The sequence below is a fragment of the Mustela nigripes genome, chromosome 1 (genome assembly GCF_022355385.1).
Source record: "Mustela nigripes isolate SB6536 chromosome 1, MUSNIG.SB6536, whole genome shotgun sequence".
Classification (NCBI taxonomy): domain Eukaryota; kingdom Metazoa; phylum Chordata; class Mammalia; order Carnivora; family Mustelidae; genus Mustela; species Mustela nigripes.
The window spans coordinates 127,168,202-127,193,897 of NC_081557.1; the positions used below are offsets into that span (position 1 = coordinate 127,168,202).

At 42.0% G+C, this 25,696-nt stretch overlaps 1 protein-coding gene and 1 long non-coding RNA gene across 4 annotated transcripts in view; one reads left to right on the forward strand and one right to left on the reverse strand.

Moving 5' to 3' along the window:
* NR3C2 (nuclear receptor subfamily 3 group C member 2) overlaps positions 1-19,637 on the reverse strand; it is a 343,191-nt gene extending 323,554 nt beyond the window's left edge. Inside the window, exons 1-2 of one of the 3 annotated variants that reach the window (XM_059373509.1) lie at positions 19,458-19,637; positions 10,159-11,917 (exon numbers count right to left, since the gene is read on the reverse strand). In XM_059373509.1, coding sequence (XP_059229492.1) covers positions 10,159-11,915 — 1,757 coding nt within the window. In that variant the 5' untranslated portion in view covers positions 11,916-11,917; positions 19,458-19,637. Of the gene's footprint in view, positions 1-10,158; positions 11,918-17,174; positions 17,560-19,457 lie in introns of those variants that run through there. The other 2 variants (XM_059373502.1, XM_059373519.1) reach the window with 2 other exon arrangements.
* Positions 17,693-22,456, forward strand: LOC132000097 (uncharacterized). Its single transcript, XR_009399172.1, has 3 exons — positions 17,693-17,981; positions 18,807-18,868; positions 22,238-22,456. It is a non-coding gene; the product is annotated as an uncharacterized LOC132000097 (long non-coding RNA).
* Positions 22,457-25,696: the final 3,240 nt, after the last annotated feature.

The following is a 25,696-nucleotide window of genomic DNA, read 5'->3' on the forward strand; positions in this document are numbered from 1 at the left end:
TTTTTTGCTCGGTTATTTGACAATAATTGTACTAGTCTTCCACAACCACCAACACTTACCTAGTCATTCCAGATACATGCCTGCCCCAAGTTCCTCTGCTAACCAATTCATTCGTTCGTTCAGTGGGGACTTATTGAACATCAACAATGCGCCTGGCACTGTTTTAGGTATGGCAAATGGCCTGGTAAACAGGACAGCTAAGGGCCCTGTCTCAGGAAGTTTACATTCTAACTAGAAGAAGCCAAGTAAACAGATAACTTCTGATAGGTATGCACTATGAAGACAACAAAAGCAGGTGATGTGTTGTTAGGAGGTGGGGGGGGGCACTACTTTAAACAGGACATCAGGAAGACCTCTGACAGGGTGACGTCTGAGCTAATGCCAAGTGACAAGAAGGGGCAGACAACCCAAATCTGGAGACAAAGCCTTCTTGGTAGGGAGAACACTAAGTACAGAGGCCCCCAGAGGGAAGGGGGCTTGGTTGGTCTGAGCCACAGAAAGGTCAGTGTGGGGACTGAGCAAGAAATAAAACCAGTTACTAAATAAAGTAGTCAGAGGTCTGATATTTCTGGGCTTTTCAGGTCCTCAATTAGTTTACTTTATGCCGCCTGCAATGAGAAGCAGCCAGAGGGCTTTACATGAGCTGCATAATCTGATTTATGTTTATAAAAGAGCCATCTATTTTTTTGGTTAGGACATTCAGTTTTTTTCTCTATCTCAAGTATTTATTTACCTCTGCTATGTGCCTTAGGCAAATCACATATACCTGCTGGGCCTCAGTTTCCGTATCTGCACAAATAGTGACGCTGGCAGCCAGTAACTGCTGACACACACTGGTTCAACGGGGCAATTAAATATCTGACCCTGTAGCTGACTGCAGTTTCCCTTTTATTCTCAGCATCCCAGAACACTGCCCCCATCAGGCATCTGCCCTGCTTCTTACACTTGTAGCTCAATCATGGCGCAGTCCCCTCGCCACCCTCTTCACAGCTCGCCAGTCCAACACAATCCTCAGACTCCAAAGCTGCGGCTCCTCTCACCCTTTCTCTTTACCGCTGAACAGATGCCTCCTGCAACCCCAAGTCTCTCCTCTTCCTTCTTAACTTACTCCTTAGCCAATCTCAGTCTGATTCCCATTCCCACCACTCGACAGAATTCCTTCTCGACAAATCACGAGCACCAACTATTCAGTCCAACTTCCGGTCCTCCTCACCCCATCATTAGGTTTCCTACTGAAGGAAAGGACGATGTACTAGACAAAAGGACAGGATCTACTCCCAGCTCAGTTACCAACTGCTTTATGTGATCCTGGAAAAGGCATGTAATCTCTCTGGACCTTAGTCTTGGGGTTGGATTTATAGATAACCTTAGAGCCCTTCTAATTTGGAAATCTCACTACTGATTCTTCCCCTTGGCATCCATGACTTGGCACTATCTTGATTCTCTAAACAACTCCCTGTCTCCTTTATTAGGATGTGTTGTTCATCTCCTAAATGGGGATCTGTTCCTCCAAAGTCCTAGCAGAATGCACTTTAAATGACCCTTGAGTCATATATACAATCTCTCCATGGGCAATAGCACCCACACTGACACCCTCAACCTCCACTTCTAGGAACAGGCTTCCTAGACCTCCAGATCAACATTTCCGCCTGTAGAGAGAGCTCGTCCAGTTACAGGTAGTCTGGAATTGAAAGCTCCTATATCCAAGATAAATCATTACTACTTCTCCAAGGCTACTACTCTTTTTGACCTCTCCATTTCTCTTATTGATCATTGTTATCCATGACAGTCAAACTTACAACATGTTGAGTTTTCGCTGATTTTCCACATACTTGACCCTCTTTCCATTTCTATGAAAGTATCAAGTGCTCTCCTTTCTCTTCCTTCACACTTCACTCCTAAAACCACTTGGCAAGACACAGTGAAGTAGAGATCCACAGTAGAGGGTAGGGTGTGGACAGCTGTCATGGCTCACAGTGGGGCACCAAGTCCAAGGGTAGCTCTGATGCCCAGTGCAAGGGTGGGGAGGAAGAGTCACACATCCATGTGTACACAAGGTCTAGTGCATAGTATCAGAACCCAAGCAGGGAGAGGATAGCCCTGCAGGGGGAGTCAGTGTAAGAGTGGAGTAAGAAGGGCTTCTGTTGGGGGAATGTGGCCCTGTGACCCAGAACACGAGTTAGACTCCCAGTCATAGGCAGGAGAGTATCTGTGGGAATGGGGGCAGTCTGACTCTGCGGACGCAGCTGACACCAGGACTGGGGCAAAAAAAAGTGCAAGGTAGGTCTAAAGCAAGTAACTTAATGTTAACTTCTTGATTTTGATGGTTATATTGGGGCTACGTGAATGTCCTTTATAAGTCTTCATAATGGACTTAACTTTTTTTTGTGTGTGATTATTTCAAAAATAAAAAAAAAATTATACAAAAATCAACACCCGCAAGGGCTTCTTCTGTAATCTCACATCTGTCCCCCTTTTTTTTTCATTACTCTGGACAGAGAGTCAAGTTCCTATCCCCCTCTACTGTTGCAATAACTTCTTTTTTTTTTTTTTTTAAAGATTTTATTTATTTATTTGAGAGAGAGACCACAAGTAGGCAGAGAGGCAGGCAGAGAGAGAGAGGAGGAAGCAGGCTCCCTGCTGAGCAGAGAGCCCGATGCGGGACTCGATCCCAGGACCCTGAGATCATGACCTGAGCCGAAGGCAGCGGCGTAACCCACTGAGCCACCCAGGCGCCCTGTTGCAATAACTTCTTAACAAGGCTCCACCCCACAATCACTGCCTAATTAAGGTTTTTCCAAAGTGCGCTTCAGCTCATGCCACTTTCCTGCTCCAACATTTCAGTAGTTCCCCACTACCTCCCAAATTAAGTACAAATTTCTTAGTGTGACCTTCAAGTTCTACTCCCTTCTAGTCCCAACTAACTAACCTCTTCCAGGCTTTCTTCCCCCCAGTTCTCTGTGTGTCACAGTCAGCCATAAAGCAGGACCACATTCAGTGTTTTCTGCCAGTCTCCAAGTTTTGCTCATGTGACTCGCTCCATCAGGAAATGACCATTCCTACTCTCTGCAAAAACTTTAAGACTAAGGATAACTATCATTTCTGACCACCACCACCCCATCTCTCCATTTTCCAAAACATGCCTAGATAATCTTATATTGTCAGAATACCAAAGCTGACTTTGCCCATTATAAATCTTATTTCATTTTATTTTAGATTACAATCCTTGTTTATATGTCTCCACAACTCCTAATCTCTAAGATGAGGATACATCCCAATGAAGGAATGCTCATTAATAAAATGAAGTCACAGCCACAATTATGAATCCATATCACCAGTTATTAGCTCACTCTCTCTCCCTAGTGAACTTTTAAGTATTCAAATTACTTTCTGTTTGTTCTCTTTCCTTCCTTATACTACAGTTTTCTATTTCTTGCATAAATATAAGGAATTTCTACCTCTTTTCTACAAAGAAGTTTTGGCCTAGGCCTCACCACTGACAATCATAAATCCAGAGGTTTCCAGACATCAATTAAGTAACAGGTGCTTATATGTAATTACATTTTAACTTCATTATTACTTTACTATATATAGAACAAAATAAAACTCTTAAAACTGAACACAAAGCCTATACTTGACAAGTTTAAAACTAGAAATTCTAAAATTTAAGATGAAGACCTATACACTTAACATAATTATATTTCCTTGGTTTTCACTAATAAGCTTTGAAATGCGGTCCACAAAAACACACAATTTAATGGCTATATTTAAATTTAATAACAAAGCAGATTGTTTTTTCTTGATTTGAATTTAGTATATAAAAGAAAATGATACATTATTTGGCAGAAGAGCTGAATTTTATCAATAGATGAGTAGTATGAAACTAAAGCAACAGCTGAAAACCTGGAAAAAAGTATTTTAAAGAAAAAAGTTAGTAATATCAAAGCATTAGGGGAAGTGAATGGTTACTCCTAAATTACTTGTGATCAACATAACATCTAGTATTCCCCTCAACATTACAAGTATAGAAAAGATCAAACAGGGGTGCCTGGGTGGCTCAGCCGGTTGAGCGTTTGCCTTCGGCTAGGGTCATGATCCCAGGGTCCTGGGATCGAGTCCCACATCGGGCTCTCTGCTCAGCGGGGAGCCTGCTTCCTTCCTCTCTGCCTTCCTCTCTGCTACTTGTGCTCTTTCTCTCTGTCAAATAAATAAAATCTTAAAAAAAAAAAAAAAAAAGAAAGAAAGAAAAGATCAGACACATCCAGAATTTCAATAGCGCAAAAGGCATCAAATCCATTAAATGCTACACCTCCAGATCCTAGGTTTTTTGTTTTGTTTTAAGATTTTATTTATTTGACAGAGAAAGAGCACAAGCAAGAAAAAGTACTAGCAACATGCAGAGGGAAGGGAGAAGCAGGCACCTGCTGAGCAAGGAGCCCCATGTGGGGCTTGATGTGGGATCCTTGATCCCAGAACCCTGGGATCATGACTTGAGCCACCCAGGTTCCCCTCCAGGTCCTAGTTTTAACACAACACTGCTGTGCGTGCAAACATTCTGAAGTTGAATAACTTGAGTGTATTTAACTGAAACCACAGCTCTTATCTCCATTTTTTAAGTATGAAGTAAACAGTTCTAAGTATACTAATACTCTAGATGATAAAAGGTGGACATACTGATATATAAACCTAGGACACTTGTGATGTTAAAAGCAAAATTTATTCAAACTGCATTGTACTTAGTGATTTATTCATTAAAAAGCACTAAGAGTTTGCTTCTTTTTTTCTTTTTTTTTTTTTTCAATAAAATTATCACTACTCTCACCAGAAATACTATAAATGAATGGAAGTGAATGAATCATCGGGAGAGAAGCAAGTCTCATTGTGAAATCATTTCTAAAAATATTATTTAGAATACTAACCGGGAGAAATTCTAGGTACACTAGCAATTTCAAAATCAAAATACTGTGAGACAAATAATAAGAAAAAGAAAGTTCCATGTTTTCACTTTCAAATGACCACAGTAATTCTTAATGATTTATTATAGTAAACACTAATAATCAATCCAATTCCACATCCCACCCCAATCATCATTTTTTTTCATACTTTGCATTACACAGAGATATTTAGATCCCAATGGTTTACTCATAAAGTTTGCTAAGAGGCAGGGCAACTTTTGTAACTCCTTGAATTCTAGCTTTTGCTTTATTACAGAAGGAGAGTTTTCAAAAACTCTAGGGACAACTGAAAAATAAAAAAACAACTGTAGGTTGTTTACTAAATTGTTTCCTTCTTTCATGGAAAAAAATGCAGCACAGATTAAGTTATAAACACCCGACTATCCGTCTTGAAACCTACCAGAATATGCCCTTTGAAACAGTGAACTTTATATTCAAAGGTCTAAGTCAATGTTAGCGCTGTTATGATGCTATCAAAGTGACTATGACCATCGCCATAAACATCAATGTTGTATCAATAGAAAAACGCTGCTTTCAAAAGGAAGAGTGTAAATTAAAAGAACAAGAAATTCATCATGAGTATCAAATTTTATAAAAAAGACATGATTAAAAAATACTCTGCTTTTTCAAAGTAAAATAACTCACCCCTACTCACTTCTAAAAGATAAATGACAATGACATTTTTCTATCCAAAACACTCTGGAAACTACACAGCTACACCTGTGATTCAAATATAGTTGACACCAGATCACCAAATATGTTAAAGGATACTCTATTTTGATTTTTAACATACAGAACTCCAAGGAAACTTCACAGCCACTTAGTAGTCTGGCTGGCAGACCTCGGAGAGCATGGAGTTCAACATGTTCACTTTTTATGAAGAAACTGAGGCCCAGTGACTCACCAAGGTCACAGTTTTGTTTGTGTCCTAGCTGACAGGGAAACTCCAATCTACATGACATAACCAGGTCCAGTGTCCATCCTCAAGGCTTTACATTCAGCTTCTGTCATAATTTACTTTACACTTCGGTGGCCTGGCAATCCACTCACTAGAAATGATTAACAGACAGATGGCTTTCGTCACTGCTCTCTCAGGATGCCCACGGACCGGGATGAGGAGAACACACACTTCACAGCCATTACTCACTTCTATCAACTTGAAAAATTAACTAGATGAGAATCATTTTTCTTATGTGAATAGGGTACTCCTTCCTCAGCATAATATTCAGTAAGGCTAACACAAATAAAATAATAACCTCTTTTTTCATTAATCTCCAAAGGGTGTACAGAATAAAAGAGACCAGCACCTCTCAGCTTTTGGGTCTTAGGACACCTTTCCACTCTTAAAATATACTGAGGATACCAAAAAGCTTTTTGTTTATGTGAGTTACAGCTAATGGTATTTATCGCATTAAAATTAAAACTAGTATTCATTTTAAATGATTTAAAACTAAGAAGTTGTTACATGCTAACAAAAGCATATGTTTATGAAAAAATAATTGTTTCCCAACACAAAATCTTAAGTGAGAACGGTGACACTGTTTTACATTTTTGTAAGTCTATTATCTCACTTAATAGAAGATAGCTGGATTTTTCATATCTACTTCTACATTCAATGTGTGGTGACAGGTTTTGGTTCAATGTATGAAAAAAATCCTGGCTTTCCGCAGGTACGTTGTTGGAAAAAGGACGAGCATTTTAATGATCATTAGAGATAGCTACAGATGTGATTCTTTAATACTACACTGAGAACTCCCTGTAAGTAATTTCTTTTTTTTTTTTAAAGATTTTATTTATTTATTTGACAGATAGGGATCACAAGTAGGCAGAGAGGCAGGCAGAGAAAGAGAGGAGGAAGCAGGCTCCCTGCTGAGCAGAGAGCCTGATGCGGGGCTCGATCCCAGGACCTTGGGATCATGACCGGAGCCGAAAGCAGAGGCTTTAACCCACTGAGCCACCCAGGTGCCCCTTTGTAAGTAATTTCTTGAAGGTTAGTTGCAATGTGGATCTGAAACCATATTAGTGAACTTTTCATACACTATCACATTAAAAGCCACTGGTCTAGCCTCCATTTTGAATGGATCTTTTACCAATGTGTGATCTTTCAATTCACAAACCTCCCTGAAAGGGTCTCAGGAATTCCAAACACTTTGAGACCTCTTAGAAAACAGCTCAGAGTTCAATCTAAAGACAAAGGTTATTATGAAACATAGGAACGGTCACACTCTATCTTGATTCTCCACAATCTGGAATTCTTTAATTTATTCCACATCCCCTAGAACATGGTATTATCATCCCATATTAAGATGTAGACCAAAAGGTTGGATTTTGATCCAGAAGACACTAAGTAAGAGACCGGTGATGAAGTATGAATGAGGTTTAATGAAATATTCTAACATGTGCACTGAAATCTAGAAAAATATCTAAGTATCTTCTAATCCTTGAGCAAAGCTTTATTCTGAGAATAATCAAAACAAACAGGTTTGGATAATACTCACCAAAAAAAGCTGTGAAGAATCAGTAATCTGTAAGAGACTTCATAACATTGAAGCTTTGTTATTAGAGTTTTTGGAAAACGCATACTAACTAGCATAATGCCAACATGTATGTAAACAAAATGAATCCCCTCTGACTATATTAACATGCATGTAAAGAATTTTGGCGTACTCCAGAAGAGACCTTGAACACCTCGGTACCCACAAATGCAGAGCAGGCTCAAGGTCAGTGACTCACATTAGTATGTTTAAGGCTATGGGTCACTAGAACATCGGAAGGGGCTTTAGGAATTGAGTGAGTTTAAATAGCAGAAATAGGATGCAGAACAAAAAGCAGAGAACTAATGATTTTATCTACTACAGCCCTACTATTGCTACCAAAAATATCATTACCCAAAGCAAGAGCCTTAAAAAAATTATAAAAGCAAATAAGTATGTACTGGTGAATGTATGATGCATGTGAACCACAAAAAATAATAATAGAGTAGAATTTAACCAGAATTGTCACCAAACTGTGGAAAGAACCAAGATGCCCTTCAACAGACAAATGGAAGATACCGTCCATATATACAATGGAGTATTATACTTCCATCAGAAAGGATGAATACCCAACTTTTGTATCTACATGGATGGGACTGGAGGAGATTATGCTGAGTGAAAAAAGTCAAGCAGAGAGAGTCAATTATCATATGGTTTCGCTTATTTGTGGGACATAAGGAAAAACACGGAGGACATTGGGTAAAGGAAAGGAGATGTGAGTTGGGGGAAATCGGAGGGGAGAGACAAACCATGAGAGACTGTGACTCTGAGAAACAAACTGAGGGTTTGGGAGGGGAGGGAGGGATGGTTGAGCCTGGTGGTGGGTATTATGGAGGGCATGTATTGCATGAAGCAGTGGGTGTGGTGCATAAACAATGAATTTTGGAACACTGAAAAGAAATAAAATGAATTGAAAAAAAATTATCAACAAATATTTCTTTCAACTATGTATAAAATATTTCTTTAAACTATTTTGTAATTTCACATAGTGAAGAAAACAGAAAACTAAAGGATATGAAAGCTAAAAATTGTGCAAACTAATCAAATGTTAACAGTAAGAGTTAAAATGCATATAATACCTATTGCATACCAGATGATAAGCAAAATTAACTCAGTTATCTTCACTATATTTGAGATGCGTACTGTTGAATTCTTTTTTCTTTTTCCTCCGGATGAGAATACTAAAAGCCCAGAGGGGAAGGGGTATGCACAGGGACACAAAGCAATTAGGTGGCAGAGCTGGGATTTCAACCCGGGCAGCCATGCTCATACTACCAGGTTGTACTCCCTCATACTAACTCACCAAAAACATCACTTACAAAAATATCGACATCATGTGCAAAATTTCCTTCTCTAAGAGTAAAACAAAGCACTAGCAGGAGACCACATGCTGAGTTTGCTCCTGATGAAAGCCATGCTATCTTAGGCTATCTCCCTAATGGGGTTCAGAATTTAAGAGATAGAGGCAGTATCAGAACATGATTGTTCCTGCTATCGAGAACAGTAATAACGTATCATTTAAAGGAATGTTTGCTTCCATAAAGGCAAGAGGAGCAAGGTTTGAATCAACGACAAGGAAAAGAATGCATGAATTAAACTTTTAGCTTTTGGCTCATAAGAGAACAGGAGGAGAAAGATATAGAAATACACGTAAACCCCATGTTAATGGGATGAAAGTATTTCCCAAAACGTAAGATTTTAAGGGAAATGTCCACAAATTCCTAAATGCCAAGTGAAAGAACTGTATCTAGGACATCTATTCTTTATATGTTCAATAAAGGGACCATTTATCACAACCATGTAATAAAAACAGTATTGAAGCAAAGTCCAATGCAAGTATTCATTGTATAACTTAGAACCACCCTTCACAGTCATATCGAAAACCTCTTCCTTGTTTTTTTCTAAATATATACAATACGCTATAAGCAAAAAGCAAAGTCAAGAGTTATTTTACAGTAAAGTATGTCTTCTTGCAGATCTTATAAGTTATACCAGCTCAAAACTGCAGTGACATATTTCACTTCCAATATGAGTAAAAAAGCAAGACTGTCCACTTAGTAATTTTAGATGTGCTGAGTCTTTAAAAGCCCTCAACAGTTAAGGAAATGATTTATTTGTATTGAAAACCATGACTGACATATAATTAACCTACTCAAAAAAGGAAAAAGAGGGTGAAGAGCTTGTGGGTAACAGATTTGGGGTCCAATTTCATATTTCATAACCAATGAAGTGATTAATAAAAGCTAAGAAAAAAGACTAAGACCACAAGAAACAAATTTAAAACAATTCTAGTGAACCAGTGTATAGCTAAAGAAAAAAATAATCTAGCACTAGTCTGCTGAAGTAAATATAGTAACAGGCAGCAGAAAATAAACTTTTCCCAAATACCTACGACAGGCAATGTGCAAAGGGGAAAGGGATACCCACACACACTCCTTCCCAATCAACACAAATATTTTCTAAAAGATTTTAAGAATTTTTTGTTTCTCTACTTCAAAAAAGCAGTGACATTATACAAACAAGGAAAGAGGTGGCACTCAATGACCATGCGGAAAACAAAAATAAAACAGTAAGCTGAAACGTGTTTAAATTTATCAACTGTGAATACTGACCTTTTCAACATTTTATAAAGCCATGATTTTCAAAAAAGGAGGCAAAAACCAACTTACCTTGTTACATTTTCTGGAATGTATTCTAGAACTGGATATCCATCACTTCTTCTAGATGACAGGTCACCATGTGATTTCCATGACTCCACTAACGTATTAACAGGAGGAAAGGAACTCAGGTGTTGGAAAGATTGGTCTCTAGCCGATCGTGATAAAGATATTGTACCTTGAGCACCAATCCTGTAGTGAAAGGACTGTCCACCTGAATTCACACCAACAATAGCAGATGAAGGGATGCTGGCCTCTGGATAATAGCTCCCATCATCTGGTTCCTGTTTAATACCCATTGGGAATCCACTGCCTTCACAGTTACCATCAAAGCCGGGCACAGGTGGTCCTAAGATTCCTGATAGAGAATAATAGTCTTTATCATCCATAAAGGAAAAATATGAGCCATCCATAAATGGAAATGGGTTTACCGTTGGATTCCCTTTAAAAGACGTGCCTGAACATGAATGCTTGGTTGATTCTTGTTTTATTGGTACTGAGAATGGGGAATCAGAATTTATTTTGCTATTTCCTCCCAGACATGAGCTGCTAAAAGCTCCATCCGGCTCCGGTTTTATGTACTGGACAATGCTAAGTTGGCCAGCCACACCGTTGGAGATGGCATTCTCGACTTCCTCACTCTTAGGAAAAGGGCCCTCTTGAGCACCTTTCTCCTGTGTGTCAGGACTAGGAGCCACATCCCGGGCTGCACTGGATCCAGCTGGGGCACCAGAAGCAGCGTAGCTGAAGGCATTGTTTACCGGGCTACAGGTAGATCCCATGGTGCTAGCAGTTGGACTGGAAAGCGTGGATCTGTTATTTGTGTTGGAAGGGCTGGAAACAGAGCACCTTGAGTTGTTGATGTTTGCAGGGCTAGACACAGAGGATCGCAGAGTGACATTATTAGGACTGGAGACCGGAGATTTTACGCTGCAATGACTCGGAGGGCTGGATATTGGGGATTTCATGCTACTTAATGGACTTGAGAGAGGAGAGCCCACATTGCTGGCGTGTGCTGGGCTGTGCGACCTGGAGCCTCGATTTTCAACATTAGGGGAGCATGTCAAAGGAGTCCCCTGGGTGATAGGGCTGTGCACTGCGAAACTGCCAAAGCTGGCAGAGGTGGAGGACACAGAGCTGATTCCAGCAGGGCTGCAGACTGAAGAGGTCATGTTCAGAGGGCTGCAAACAGATGGGCTCTTCTCATGACATAGGATAGGGCTTCTAACAATGGCACGCATGACCCCACCATTCACAGAGCTCCCAGAGTCAGGCATGAAGGATCTCAAGGGCCTGTTCACACTGCCTAAAGTGGAAGAATGATGGCCATTTTCTTTGTAAAATTTCACCAGCTGTTCAACATTTTGATAAATCTTTGCTGGACTCATGCTTCCTTGCTGGTTCTGCTGATCGTAGGTGTAGTCAGCATCTCTTACGGAGTCCATGTATAAACCCATGGACTCAGCCACAGTTGCTGAAAGTTCCTTAGACTCCAGCTCAGTTTTAATATCAGATGTTAAAATCCCAGACCGATTATTGTCTTGCTGAAGGCAAGGGAGTAGTTCATGTTTTTCTTTGCTGCTTCCTTGAGTACTGTTGTTTGGAATAGCACCGGAAACACAGCTTACGTTGACAATCTCCATGTAGTTATTCTCATCAGTCCTCTCTGGAGGTCCCAGGGAAGAATGTTCCACAGCCTGAGAAACTTGACCCCACCGTCTTTCCATATCTAGACCTTCAGGGAGACTGTGGTAGCCTTTGGTCTCCATAGCTAACAAATAAATTTATATTAAAAAATTGAATTAGAGTCATTTATAGCACTATTACTCTAGAAGACATTCCAAAATTCCATTTACTAAGCTATATGTACATATTCTACTTATCATAAGCAATACTTCTAGTTATATTAAAATTGTTACCTTTTTGGTACTCTTATTAACAGTCCTGACTATGACTTGTCCAGAAGCTGGACTACAAGCAGCAATCACATAAAATTATTTTGCATCTAAATAAAAGTAACATGCTGCTATAATACAGCCTTTAGATTTGCACAAAATACCTACAAATATTAACTTATTTAATATTCAGAGTAATCCTGGGGACTGATGAGGCAGGCAAGGAGGAAAGGAAGGGCTTAGTGATATGGGTGACTTGCCCAAGGTCAAAGAAGTGATATGTAATGTAGTTGGATTTAAACTAAATCTTCTGACTCCAAAACCTTTGGAGTTTTTCAAGCATATGGAAGCTGTTTTCCATATCTAACACATGGTTTTATTAAAAACAATACGGAAATACATCCACTGTTACCTTTTCTCAATATGAAATTAAAGTTACCAAGTGAATTATCACAGGAAAAATAACTTAAGAATTATTTCTTTAAAAAATAAGATTTTCTTAAAATGGATTAGTGATGAGGATAAAATAATGTCAGTACTGAAAAATAAAGATTCATGTATCCTGATTAATTAAGATGGTCCATAGCTCCATAGAGAGGCAGTATAGCAACTGGGGAATGTCAGCACTAGATTCTCCGTATTACCATGCTGGCAGGGACTTTGACATGCATCCTTACTTAGTAGTACCTCTGCTATAAAGACTTCCAGCAGAGACAGTTTTCTTTTCAACAGTAAATGGAGGAAGTCTGAGATGAGTCCTGACAATTATGTGTTCATTCATTCAACAAATATTTACCAAGTGTGTGCTACATCCTGGGCCTACAACCAGTCACTGAATCTATAGTGATAAACAAAACAGGCACAGTCCTTATCCTCAGGGAGCCCACAGGTTTTTTCTTAGATACACAACCATATCCATTGGCTCTCTATGTAAATTTATTTCATAGACAAAATAATTATAATAGGTTATATTTACATAATCCTACACACTATATAATTCGATGCCACATTATAAGCCTCTTATTTACCCTAATAACCTTGTAAGATTCATTTAAGTATTATCCAAATAATATGTTGGGGAAACTGAGGCACAGGCCAACAGCTATGTGGCAGAGGTGAAATTTGATCCCAGGTCTCTCTTTACACTAGGATATCTCTGCCTCGGCATTACTGACATTTTGGGCCTGATAATTCTTTGTGGTGAAGGTCTGTCCTATGCACTGTAAGATGTTTAGCAATCTCCCTGTCACCTATCCACTAGCTGCAAGCAGTACTCCCCATATCCGGCTGTGACAACCAAAATGTCTTCAGACATTACCAAATGCTCCCTGCTTTGAGAATCACCACTCTAAAGAAACATATCTTAAAGAAAATTAATGCATTCTTAGCAAAAAGGTCATTTTTACATTATAATAAACAAAACTGCTAAAATCATTATGTACGCATTTTTCAAATCCTTTCAGGTGTGTCAACAATCCATGACCCAAATAAAAGTCTGATGCAGTTTCTGCAGTTCTGTGCACCAATATTACTTTAGGCCTCTCATCCTTTTCCCCCTTGGCCACTCACTACCCCCATCTTCCCTAGCTTCCCCTCAGGAAAAGAGACTAGGAAGTCCTTCTGCTACAGAACTTAAATTAATTAACACAGAAAAATAACAGAATGGCTCTACTAAATAAACTGGCAATAGATATCACAAGGCTCTATAATAACATGTAATGCCTAAATTTTCTAACTATTGTAATTATCTCTTACTTCATTGTATTCTACGCTACATTTTGAGTTCTCAGGAGGCAGAAACTGTCAATTTCACTACTGCATCCCAAGCAGACGACCCAGTACAAAATAAAAGATGTTAACTCTTATAATACTCAGTTTTTGAACACTAAAATCTAGCATATAACCTTTTATTTAAAGAACATTATTCTATAAATTCCTAATCACAAGTCAATCACAAAGCAGAGGAAAATAAATCAAATTACAACAGTTGAGGTGTTTATCTGATAATTCTAGCCAAAAAATTTAGTGTGGATAAAAAACAAGTTGAAATACACACACACACACACACACACACACACACGTCATGAAATGGGACTTAAACTGCTAATACTGACCTCTTCTACACTGAAAAACCATTTACCTATAACCATACTATTCTGTGCTTCTACTTCTACCTAAGAATACTCTGTCCTCCCCATACTTGAATAGATACACATCTAAGGTATAGATGTTTCAGGTCCAAATTCATTAAACAGCAGAAGAAACATGTCCATTCATCTTCAAAACTGAACATCTATTTTGTATCACCCCCTCCCCACTTCCTGCCCTGAACCCTGTCCATAAACCCACATTCCCTTTCTTGGTGAACCACACCACTCTCTACCTTAATTCCAGCAGATCACCCTTGCTTGAGGACCCTTGCCAAAGGCTTCCAAAGTCTCCAGCCTCCACACCTTCCACCTACAGCTTCCTTCCTCATCTCCATTCTCCCCACCCTACCCGACCCTAAGCAACAGTCTGAAAGGAGAATCCTATCTCCAGATCCCTGTCCAAAAATCCATCTTCCAAACATTCTCTTGGAAAGGATGATCAGGAACTGCTTTTCTGAAGTTTCACAGTGTAAACCTGCATGCTGAACTCCTGAGAAGTTTTACAGTGCAGAAACCTGTTTTCTTTTTATTCCAGCATCCTCTAAATAACTTGGCCACTGCTCCCTTTTTCTACAACACCTACTAATATTCTAAGGGATGCCTTTCACCACTCTGCTCTAAAACAGGAGCCAAATCTCAGACTTGTGAGGGTACATGAAGATTCGAAGAGAATCTACATGGAAGAGAGCAGGCAAGTACAATCTTAAAGCACTCTACAAGGAAGCATCTTATCACTAACATCATGCAGCTGATCACAACTTTCCAAGTCCTATTTGGCTAGCCTCGAACTCTTAACAGTAACATAAAACAGGCTGCATTTCACCACGTTATTGACAGGGCTATCATTAAAGAATTTGCAAAAGGCTTTGCTGAAATCTAAATTAGTTCTGTGTAAAGTATTGTCTTCATCTACCAACTTTAGACGCACCTCTCAACAAAGAAAATAAAGGTTGGCAACTGTCAAGCACAAAAGAATAGAGGACTTCTAGCATCTGCATGGCTTCCAATGCAAATATTTTTAAAGATCAGAGTTCTTAAAAACTTAGGAGCATTAAAATATTTTGTGCTGAGTTCCCATTATTTTAATCAGTCTTCTCTGTAAACAAATAGATTAGGTTAGGCATTCATTTCCTATGTAGTCCAGGAAAAAGCCAGGTAGTCTTTTTGGAAGTGGCGTAATAACCATGGCTTAAGCAGAATTTCAGTTAACCTGAACTTACTAATAAATACTGAAAATACTAGTTGATGATTATACTCCTCATAGAACTTAATACCCAGTGAGTAAAGGGAAAGTTTTTGTTACTAAAGTATATGATGAAGCAGACACTTCATGTATACATATCTAGCTTATATAAAATTAGACTTGTCTCCCTTTCAGCAGAAACTATAACAGAGGCTCTACTGGGACAAAGACAAAAACCATTATGAGCCTTTACTTTTCATGCAAATGGCCTCCCTCAAAACATAAAGGAAATTTCACAAAAGTAAGGAAAAGTGCTAATGAAAGTTCTACCTTAAGCCATTCGTATGCTCTTAAGCACTATTTTTGCAAAGGAAAAACCTGACTTTAAATTTTTGTTTTACAGTCTATGTTAAATTGCGTTTTTCCTAAGGAAATAGTTTTTTTCCCCCCAGGAATATTAACAAAGATTCTTGTGAATTTGTATTTTGTCTGAAAACACTTTCACTTTTAATATCCCCAAAACATAGTCCCACTTAAAACATATCATTTTCTATAGTTATTTCACTGTAATAGGGCATCTTAAAGACAGAACCTTAACAATTTCACAGTTTTCAGTGGTCGTATCACTATGAAAGTTTGCTGTCTGTGACTATTTTTCTGTCATACCTACCACAGAACTATTATTATGTTCTCCTCTTTTATACACGAGGTAAATGATAGAAACCTGCCCAAGGTCACCTAATAGAGCGGGAGAACCAGTTAGAACTGAGCACACCTGATTTCTATTCACTCACCTAATTCACTGAGCCACCTGATCCTTCCAAAAATCCCCAAGCCAAACTATGTCTCCCTTAAAGGAAAAAGCTCCCCTTTATTTATTTTTTTTTAAACTTCTATCCTCAGGTATTTCAATGCTAGTGTGCTTTGAGCTCAAACATAAAATTAAAACTTCACAGAACTTCACAGATGGAGAATGCTGTTAACATTACTTTGTAAATACCATCAATAACAGCACCTATAGAAATGGCCATACAAATGTTAAAAAGCAATTTAAGTGCATTAGAAATTCACCGCTTTCAAAAACTTGTCTGTTATCAAACAAAAGTTTTTCTAACTTCTAGGTTATAATAAGTTAAAAGTGATGGTGCCATAAACCATTCTGATTTAAACCTAGTCTTTTAAAATTCAGTAGGAAAAGCCATGCACCTAAATTCAGTATAGTAGGGTACGGATGACACCAAAAAAAGCTTCATCCTTCCTCTCCTGCCTTTGGAATTCCAACTGATGCCACAGAAAGCATTAGCCTCTCTCCAGAGTTTTATAAATACTAGGGAACGGGAAATGCACGAATTTCCAGAGCCCTCTTCATACAGGCTACATCAGGATCTGTATCTCCTTCAACTGCCCTTTTCCGCTACACCTCCTGCTAAGATTTGGGTGCTTCCGCAATTGATAGAGTTAAGAAATATTATTCAAACGTCCTTTAAAAATTGTAGAAGGAAAACGATCCAAAAGTCATCCTTGGGGAGAGGAAGGGAGGTAGACCTCCCACTGCCAAAGGCGGTTGAAAGCTGCTCGTTAGAGGGCATTTATCCAAAGTGGCCAAACTTTCCCAAAATAGTCCTCTGGCGGCCAAAGGGGGTAAAAAGTGGAAAACCAAAACAAAACAACAAGCACACAGCACCATACTGACTGTGCCTCCGGATTACGCAGCCACTTCTCCCTGCAAAGTGCACGCTCCCGCGCCGCGGCCGCAAGCCGAGTCCGGCAAGCTGCGCCCCGCGGCGCACCCCTACACACCTGCCTCGGCCGGGGTCCGTCTCTCGGCGTCTACCTGTTGCAGCGCTCGCCAACGCCACGACACCCCTGCTGCGGAGCCCCCCTAAATCCAACCACATCCAGGCCAGCGAGTGCCGCTCTCCCCGCAGCGAGAGAGCCCGAGGCAGCAACGCTCTTGCACCCAGGTGACTGCACGGGCTTCCTCCGAGCAGCCTGAAGTTGGCTTGCGTCTCCCCGGTCCAATGACACCCCGGGCGCGGAGGGGCGGAGAGGAGGGGGCAGGGCCAGGGCCAGGGCCAGGGAGGGCGAAGTGGGAAGGGAGAGAGTGAGAGAGGGCGGGCGAAAGCCCGGAGGGGGAGTGGGCCAGCTCCAGGGCCGGGGTGGTCACATGTCCAGATAAAGTTCAGGTTGCTATCCCGCCCCCCTGAGCCCTTCCTATTGGCCCGGAGGGAAGCAAGGCTCCACGCTGCACAGGTCAGGCGGGTTTCTCATTGGGCAATCCCGGCTGTCAGTCACCAGGAGGGCGACATGACTGATACAAAGTTGCTGCGACACAGCCTAGACTCGCAGCTCCCTTAAAGCCGCAGCCACGGCGGACGCTTGGGGTGCCAGGCAGCAGCTACGACACAGGGCACTAGACACTCTCCGCACGCTGCCCCCCGCCCCTCTCGCTCTACTGCCCCAAACTTGCTCGCGCCCACCTGACTCTCCTGCTGCCAACCTCAGGCTATCAGGAAAGAGGTGAAAAGTGTGGTGACGCGGAAGAAGTCGGTTTTTCCGAGATCCAGTCAAGGTGTTGTCCCTCATACTCTCCACCTGCAGCGCCAGGTGAGCAGCAGGCCTGGCCCAGGCACCGCCCACAGCGTCCGCGCGCGGGGGAGGACTCCTAGTGGGCTTTACCCGACCCCCGAGGTTCCTCTCCCCGCCCCTTTCCTCGGTCTTGCGAGTTACCTCTCGGCAGAGCAGCCGCAGCGTAGCTGCCAGCGAGAGAGAGAGGATCACGTTCCCACTCGATTTGAATTTCCTTGTTTTAACAGTGCAGCCAAAGCCCTTTAAACGCAGCCTGTCTCCCCCCCAACCCCCCCCCCCCCCACCATTTAAAAAAAAAAAAAAAGTGCCAGGGTCAAAAGCTGTTGCTCTCCTTTATGATTTTGTTGGTGTATTTATTAGTTTAGTATTGGATTTTTCCACTAGCTCAATTTGAAAGCTTACCATCGAGGATATTCACCTCTTTATAATGGGTGGGAGGGAGTGCCCATAATTGGGAGAAATACACAGGAGGGGAAAGGAATCAAAGTGTTTTCTAAGGATCGAGTGTCTGCAAGACACTCCAACCGCCCCCTCCTCGACTCTCCTCTCGCCCACCCAAACGCTGTAGTTACTAAGCAAAAGGAAGGGCTTCTTAACTTTGATTTCTAAGGACTTTGAGGCTCCGCGTCTGAGGCTCCGTTTTGGGCTCCCGGCTGGCCCGGAGTCAGCACCAGTGACGTACACACCTAAATCTGGTCCCCCAGCCCTCGGCGACCCGCAGCCCGGTGGTGGCAGCTGTGCAGCCTCCCGCCTCACCCTTGCCTCGCACCCGCCAAAGTCGGAGGGCGGGGGGGAGGGGAGTTCACCCTGTCTGTGCCCAAAGGCCCCCTCCTCTCTTTACAGTAACTGAGCTTCGGGATTCCAGACCCCGAACCAAGGAAGACTCGAATTCGCCGCCGCTCCAGGTAGGGGAACTCCCTGGCGGCGGGGGCGACTTCGGTGCTCAGTAGTCCCCTGCGCAGAGCGGCCCCCGGGACCCCACAGCCGGGAGTCCTCGCCAAGTGTCCCAACTTTCCCGCGGGGCCCGCCGTCACGCGCGCTGTCCGGGCCAGGCGAGCAGTCTGGCATCGATCGCACCGGGCCAAGCGCAGGCGGCAGGCAGGAGCGAGGGGAGTCCCGGACCTAGCTAGCGCCGGGGCAGGCGAGGAGGCGGCGGCTCAGCCTGCACTGACAAATTATTCATTATTAAAGGAATGGACGTGTGTCTTTTACTAAGTTTTTACCTCCTTTACGGAGGGCCGGTCTTGCCCTGGATCTCAGCTTCTTGTAAAATCTAGGTTAGATTTTGCAGGGACAGCCGCTGCGATCGTTCGCCTGCCGCCCAGCACCCCTGCCCGGAGGCGGCCCGGCGGGCACCTGGTCTCGTGCCCACAGCCCACCTCGGTTCGCCCACTCGCGCCCTCTACGCGGACCATGCCTTCCCCGGGGCCCCCTTTGCGCTTCCCGGGCCCCCTCCCGCCGCTGTCAGCGCAAAGTGACTGTCGCTGCACTCACCTTTTCTAGGACATGGTGGGGAAGCTGGGGCGCGGGGCGGGGGGTGGAGGGGATGGGTGGGGGTGAGGGCAGCGAGACTCCCGCCGCCGCCGCCGCTGCCGCTGCCACCAGCAAGTCCAATATTACCAGATCGGCGGTAAGGATGGAGAGGATGATAATCCCGGCAGTCGCCCTACTGACGGTGGGTAGAGCTATAGACCAGGAGTGTTGTTACCCCGCAGGAGGAGGCGAGGCGGCGGCGCCAAACCGCGCAGAAGGGGACGCGGGCGCCCGCTCGCCCCCAGCAGCGGCGGCCCGGCCTCAAGCGGGCCCCTCTCCCGGGGCTGCTGGTCTCCCCGGCGTTGACGGCTGCAGACTTGGAAGCCGGGAAGTAACGGCGGGATGATTCCGCGCCTGAGCCCCGCAGCGCGGTTCTCCGCGCCCCCTCTTCGGGCCTGGGGTGGCCGGTGACAGCTCGGGCGGCGGAGCGTGTGTGTCTGTGTGTATGTGAGGGGGCGGCCGCAGGGGGAGCCCGCGGCGCCGCGGCCCCCTCCCCGGGTCACACCCTCAGCCGCCGGAGGAGGCTGCAAAGCGTCCAGCCACCGGCTGGTGGGAAATCGGGATGGGGACGCCAGTGGCTGGTTGCCCTCTCACCCTGGCCCCTGGCAGTAGAGAGGCGGAGGGAAAAACCGAACCTCCGATGCACGTAACCCTCCCTCCACCACTTCCCACGTCCTCCCAAAGTCTGGGCCTGAGCTCGCGCCCTGGCCTCAGGTGCAGTCCCCACCCACGGGGGGCAGGAGGGGGCACGGGTTAGGGACCACGCGCGGGGGGGCGGGAGTGAAAAGTTTCTTTTCTTGCTCCCTCGCCGCCCACCCAGTGAGGCTGCTCTTCTCCCCCTTCTCTCGAGCTTGCGGCGCCTTTGCCCCACCCCCACCGTAGCGGGGGGAGGGCGTGGGGGGGCGCTGAGGAAGGACGGGTGGCTGTGCGTGGGGGCGTGTGGGGAGACTGGTGAGGAGCGGCGGCCGCGACAGGTCCCCTAGCTGTGACAGAGGCTGAGATGCGGGCGGTGGTGCCTCGGTGGAGGAAGTTGAGGAAGGGGCGCAGCGCCAGGACCCCTCCCCCCAAACTCGGCGAGCGCTGCGCGCCCCCGCGCCGCCCCGCGCGTCCCCGCGCCCTCGCGCCAGCCGGGGCAGACACCTACGCAGACGCGAAAGTGAAAGGGGGGCGGCCGAGCCGTGAAGGCGGGCGCGCCGCGAGGGGCAGAAGATGAAGCTGTGACCCTCGATCCCGGGATTCTCCCGTTCCCTCTGCCCTGCGGAGCTGTCTGCCGAATCCGGGCTCCGGAGCCTCCCCGAAGTCCCACGTCCGCCACTCTCTGCCACACAGATTACCCCCATCAGGCGATGTGTGTGTGTGTGTGTGTGTGTGTGTGTGTGTGTGTGCGTGCGCGCGCGGGTTCACGCTCACTCACGTGTGTGAGATATACATTCAGCCCGACTCTTCCACCGCACCGTTACAGTTAACCTTGGTGGAATATACTGGGGGGGAGAGTCACTACCCCTTACACGCTTCCCAGCTTGTGCTCTATGATTCCGTTTTTTAAACCCCGCGAACAGCACCCCCCCCACACACACCCCCTTTCCAGTTTAGCACTTCTTTTCGTACCAGATCTATTGACCACCATCCTAACCGCCCCGCCCTTTTCAGAGTTCTTTCCCATTTTCTTCCTAAATAGCTGTGAAAGTTGCTAATCTCTTCCCACACAAAACCCTGTTAAACTCAGAGCTGCCCTGTTGAAACAATCACTGCCTTTCTTCAATCACATTCCCACTGTCCGAATATCGAGCTTGCCTTTGCGTCCATCACCCACACAGCGTTAGCACTACTCAGTTCTTAGATGGCTGAGGGTCGCATTTTGGCCTCTAAAAACAACCTTTTGCCTCAGTTCCCTTATTTGTAGGTAATGTGAAGTTCTTAAGGTATTATGTTTTAAGCGAAATCAAGAAAATAATATATTTTCAAAATGAACGTATTAATAATTAATTACAAGTGTCCTGACAGCAAAAACCGAATCTTGAAATGCATCAAAAATAAGATGGATTGACACAGGTGGGTTGATAAAATACACGGAAGAATGCATAGATATGTGTGTGATGAAGCATGTGCATACTGAAGTACAATATTAATGGTAGAACCTAGTTGGTGGGTATACAGGTGTTTGCTGTGAAATTTTCTCAACTTTTTGGTATACTTGAAATTTTTCATAATGAAATGTTAGAAAAAAACTCTTATTTAAGGAAACCTATGTTATGTAAATTCGGTTTACAAAATTAGTAAATTGATTAGATATCGATTATCTTTCCCCTTTAAAAATGATTTACCATAAACATTCTTTACCTAAATCTCTACCATGATTTTAACCAATAATTTCCATTACAAACAACTTGTCAAGGATCAGGTGCAAAGATGGTGCAAAGATTTCTTCCTGTGTTTTTTCTTGTCCATTCTCAAATTTTTATCTTCCCTGCCTTAAAAACCATTTGATATTGTAAAACTAAGATTGAGTTTTTAAATGTATATAAGTATTCTTTTAAAACTTTTTCACACCAAAATAGTTGGGAGTAGGGAGTAGCATATGCCCATATATACCAGCTTCTCTTATCCTTTGGAAAGGGTATTGGGGATCCTGCCGTTATTAATAGTCAAATCTTTGGGGATATCTAAGTGTTTAGCTATTTGCCCAAACATTTAACAAGTAAGTTTTCCTCTTCTCTTTATTTTGTTGTGCCATCTGTAAGTCAAGAAGTGGTCCTGTGCTATCTTAAGGGAGAACAGCTCCAGGATAAAGTTCGTGGCTCCCTCATCTGAAGAGAAAGTGACGTTTTGCTTGGAATCACCCCATAAGTGATGCCCCTGAAAGACTCCATCAAAAATGGGGATGCAGGGTTTTTCAGTTGTTTGGAATATTCTGTGCCAATGCTTGTTAATAAAGAGCCCTATCACCTTAAAAAAGTGTACACTTAATGTCATTATTTGCTTGTTTTTTAAGCTGTCTCAACAGTTTGTTCTTTTCATCCTTTTAGATAAGCATATTTTCTCTTTGCAAAAGGATGAAATTTTTTTTAAATAAAATTAAAAAACAAAAAAGAACAGAAAAAGAACTTCATCTCCAAATAGAGACAATTTGCAGCTGCCAAATAGTCTTAAATCTTGAAGCAGCAGCAATAGTTATCTCCCTCTTGAAAATAGATCACCCTCCGTTTACAGTCGCTATACCTTAGGACATCACTCTCCTTCATCCCATTAGTGTCAAACTCCCTGAGGTTTGCCACCATAAAATGCAGGACTCAGCGTTTGCAATTTACATGTGTGACATCACATCCTCTATTATATAACTTCAGATACAAAGCCTAATATCATCTAAGTTTGTGTTGGAAAAAAATTCTCCCTTGCTCTTTATTTTAGCTTTAGCAGAGCCACCCTTTAGTTCCCTGATTCTAATCCCATTTCTTCAAAGAGCTGACTCTGGGGGAAGTAAAAAAGCATAGAGTAGTTTAAGCCATGAAATCATTACTCACCCCCCCAAAAAAATCTTCTCAATTTTATTTTGAAATGTATTAAATACATCTCCTTTATATCTTTATAACCAACAAGAAAGTGAAAACCATTAGGTATCATATAATTTAGTTGTATTCAATAATTTTTAAAAGTTAAAGGCTAAACATTTGGTCATAGTTAGCTTCATTAATAAGCCTAGCCATGCTGGCATTTTTTTCTTTCTAAAAAGCTAGGCTTTTTCCGCACCCCCCCACCCCCCCTCCCCGCCACTGTCTCTTACCAGCTGTTGGAAAGAGTTGAGAAAGACTGAGAGAGTCAGAATGAGAGAGGAGGGGGGAATTGGAGAGAGAAGATAAATAGGGGAATAATAGAAGATAGAACTTTTTCTTTGTTTATTGCAAAACACACATGTTACAGTTTATAAACATTGCAAGCAAATAAGAAATTGTGGACCAGAAGATAAATACAAAACATATCAGGGTTTTTGTTAATATCCGAAATAGACCAAACTCAATTTTCTAGACTATTTGGAATATTTTTATTAGCTTTCATTTCTGTATTTGTTTTTCTGTTTAATCATCTATCTATCTTAATTTCATTTATAGTCATTTTAAATAAAAATACATAAACCTAATAGATTTCTGTGGCCAGATTTTGAGATGACAGAGCACCCAACAGCACATGCATCACAATTAGTATGCCATATTATTAGAAGCAAATCAGATTTCACTGTGCCTACACTGCTGTTCTAAATTTAGAAATAATGTACAGTAGTTGAAAAGGGGGAGAGGAACTTAGAGCAGTATATTTTAATAAAAATAAAGATATTTTCAATTTCTTGTCTTTTTCTCTCCTTTTTTTTTCCTTCGTTTAGTACAGGAAATTCATCACCTTTAAATAACTGTGCTAATCTTACATAAATAAATTCATGGTTTGTTTGCACGTTAGGACTATGCATTGGGGCTGTTTCTCTGATATTATGTGCAATAACAACCACAGAAAAGTGAAACAATCCAGTGGGTCAGGTGTGAGAAACATAAGAGTCTCTGTTGAACTTGATGAAAAACTCATTTAGAATTTCTCATTAGGACTTCACAGGAGCAGTTAGCTTTTCAGTAGTTGGCACTATATTTTTAGCAGCATTTTAACAGCTGTCAGTAACAACTAAGACAACATTTTGATCAACACTATTTTTTTATTCTAACAAAGATGATTGCAAAAAACCCAAAATGCTTTAGGATTTTGATGTTTTGCTATGAAAATCACAATTAAAAATATATTTTTTGTGATATAAAATGTTAATACCTCAAGGGCAGGCAATAAGTTATCCATATAATAATGAGGCCAAGTGGATTTTTTAAATTTTAATTTTCTGATGCCTAGGTACATCCAATAAAGATTATTTTATTCTTAAAAGGTATATTCAATGTCAGAAATAGAAATGTCAGAATGAGAGAGTGTGCAGTGTATCTTGTCATATATTTGCAAGTAGGTCAAGAATAGCCATATGGGCACCCAAATGGAATAAAATCTTTTCCCTAACATTAGAGTTTATAAAGGGAGGTTATCATATGTCAGATACATGACATTAGAAATAGCAGACAGAAAAATGTAAGACACTTTATGGCAGATGTCATCTTTATTCCTAAAGATAGAGGTAAATTTGCTATGGATAATGCATTACAAAGCAAATGAAAACTAAAATTTCGGCAACTGTCAGATTTGCCTTTCACCCATAGTGTCCCCAAGCTGAGTGATTTTTGTTCCAAGGCAAGTAGGAGTAATGGTATATTATTAAAGAAACCTACTGAATCATCTTACTCAGAGGTCATCTACTCATTTGGAGGACCTAATCCAAGTTTTGAGTTTGTCCCAACAAAGGCAGCTGAGTATTTCCCACTTCATCTAGCTGGCACAGTGGAGGAATTGATGCATTCTTATGTCAAATGATATTTTTATTATATTGCATTTGTTTTTTCTAGCCCTTCTGGGGGCCACTTCTATTAGCTCTTTCAATATGAGGCATTTTTAATTGCTTGGTAAGACTTTTTTTCAACAGACATAGGCACCTTTAGTAAAAACTGTGGTTAAGATACCCTTTCCTCTTTCCCAGCCTCAACTCCTGCCAGATGCAAATCTTTTGGTGTTGACAGTTTTTCACAGAGCATCATATGGTTTTCTTAGTGGATAAATTTTGGACCTTAAATGTCCATGTGTAAAAAGGAAACACATAACCTGTACCCCTGGGGATAAAAATATATGTTTATAAAAAATAAAAAATTAAAAAATTAAAAAAAAAATTAATAGTAAAAAAAAAAAAGGAAACACATATAAACACTTTGTATATGGAAGGTATATGCCACATCAATTATTAATATTTAGACCACAATCTATTTTGAAGTACTTAGTGCCAATTATAGCTAGCCTTTAATATTTTATCAAAACAAGTAGACATGTTTCCATTTAACCTAGTTCATTTCTTTAAAAAAAAAAAAAAAAGCTTTTGGATGGCCTTTGCCATGCATATAGTAGAACCATGTCCTGTAAGTAGAAGTTAAATAGACTTATGATGCCTCTGTACAATGAGTTAGAATTGTTTTGTTGTGTAAAGGACCAAATAAGCTCCTAAAATTTTCAGATTTTTCTAATACATTTATGAATATGACTTTTAATCTGTTTGATATAATACAAAAACATGT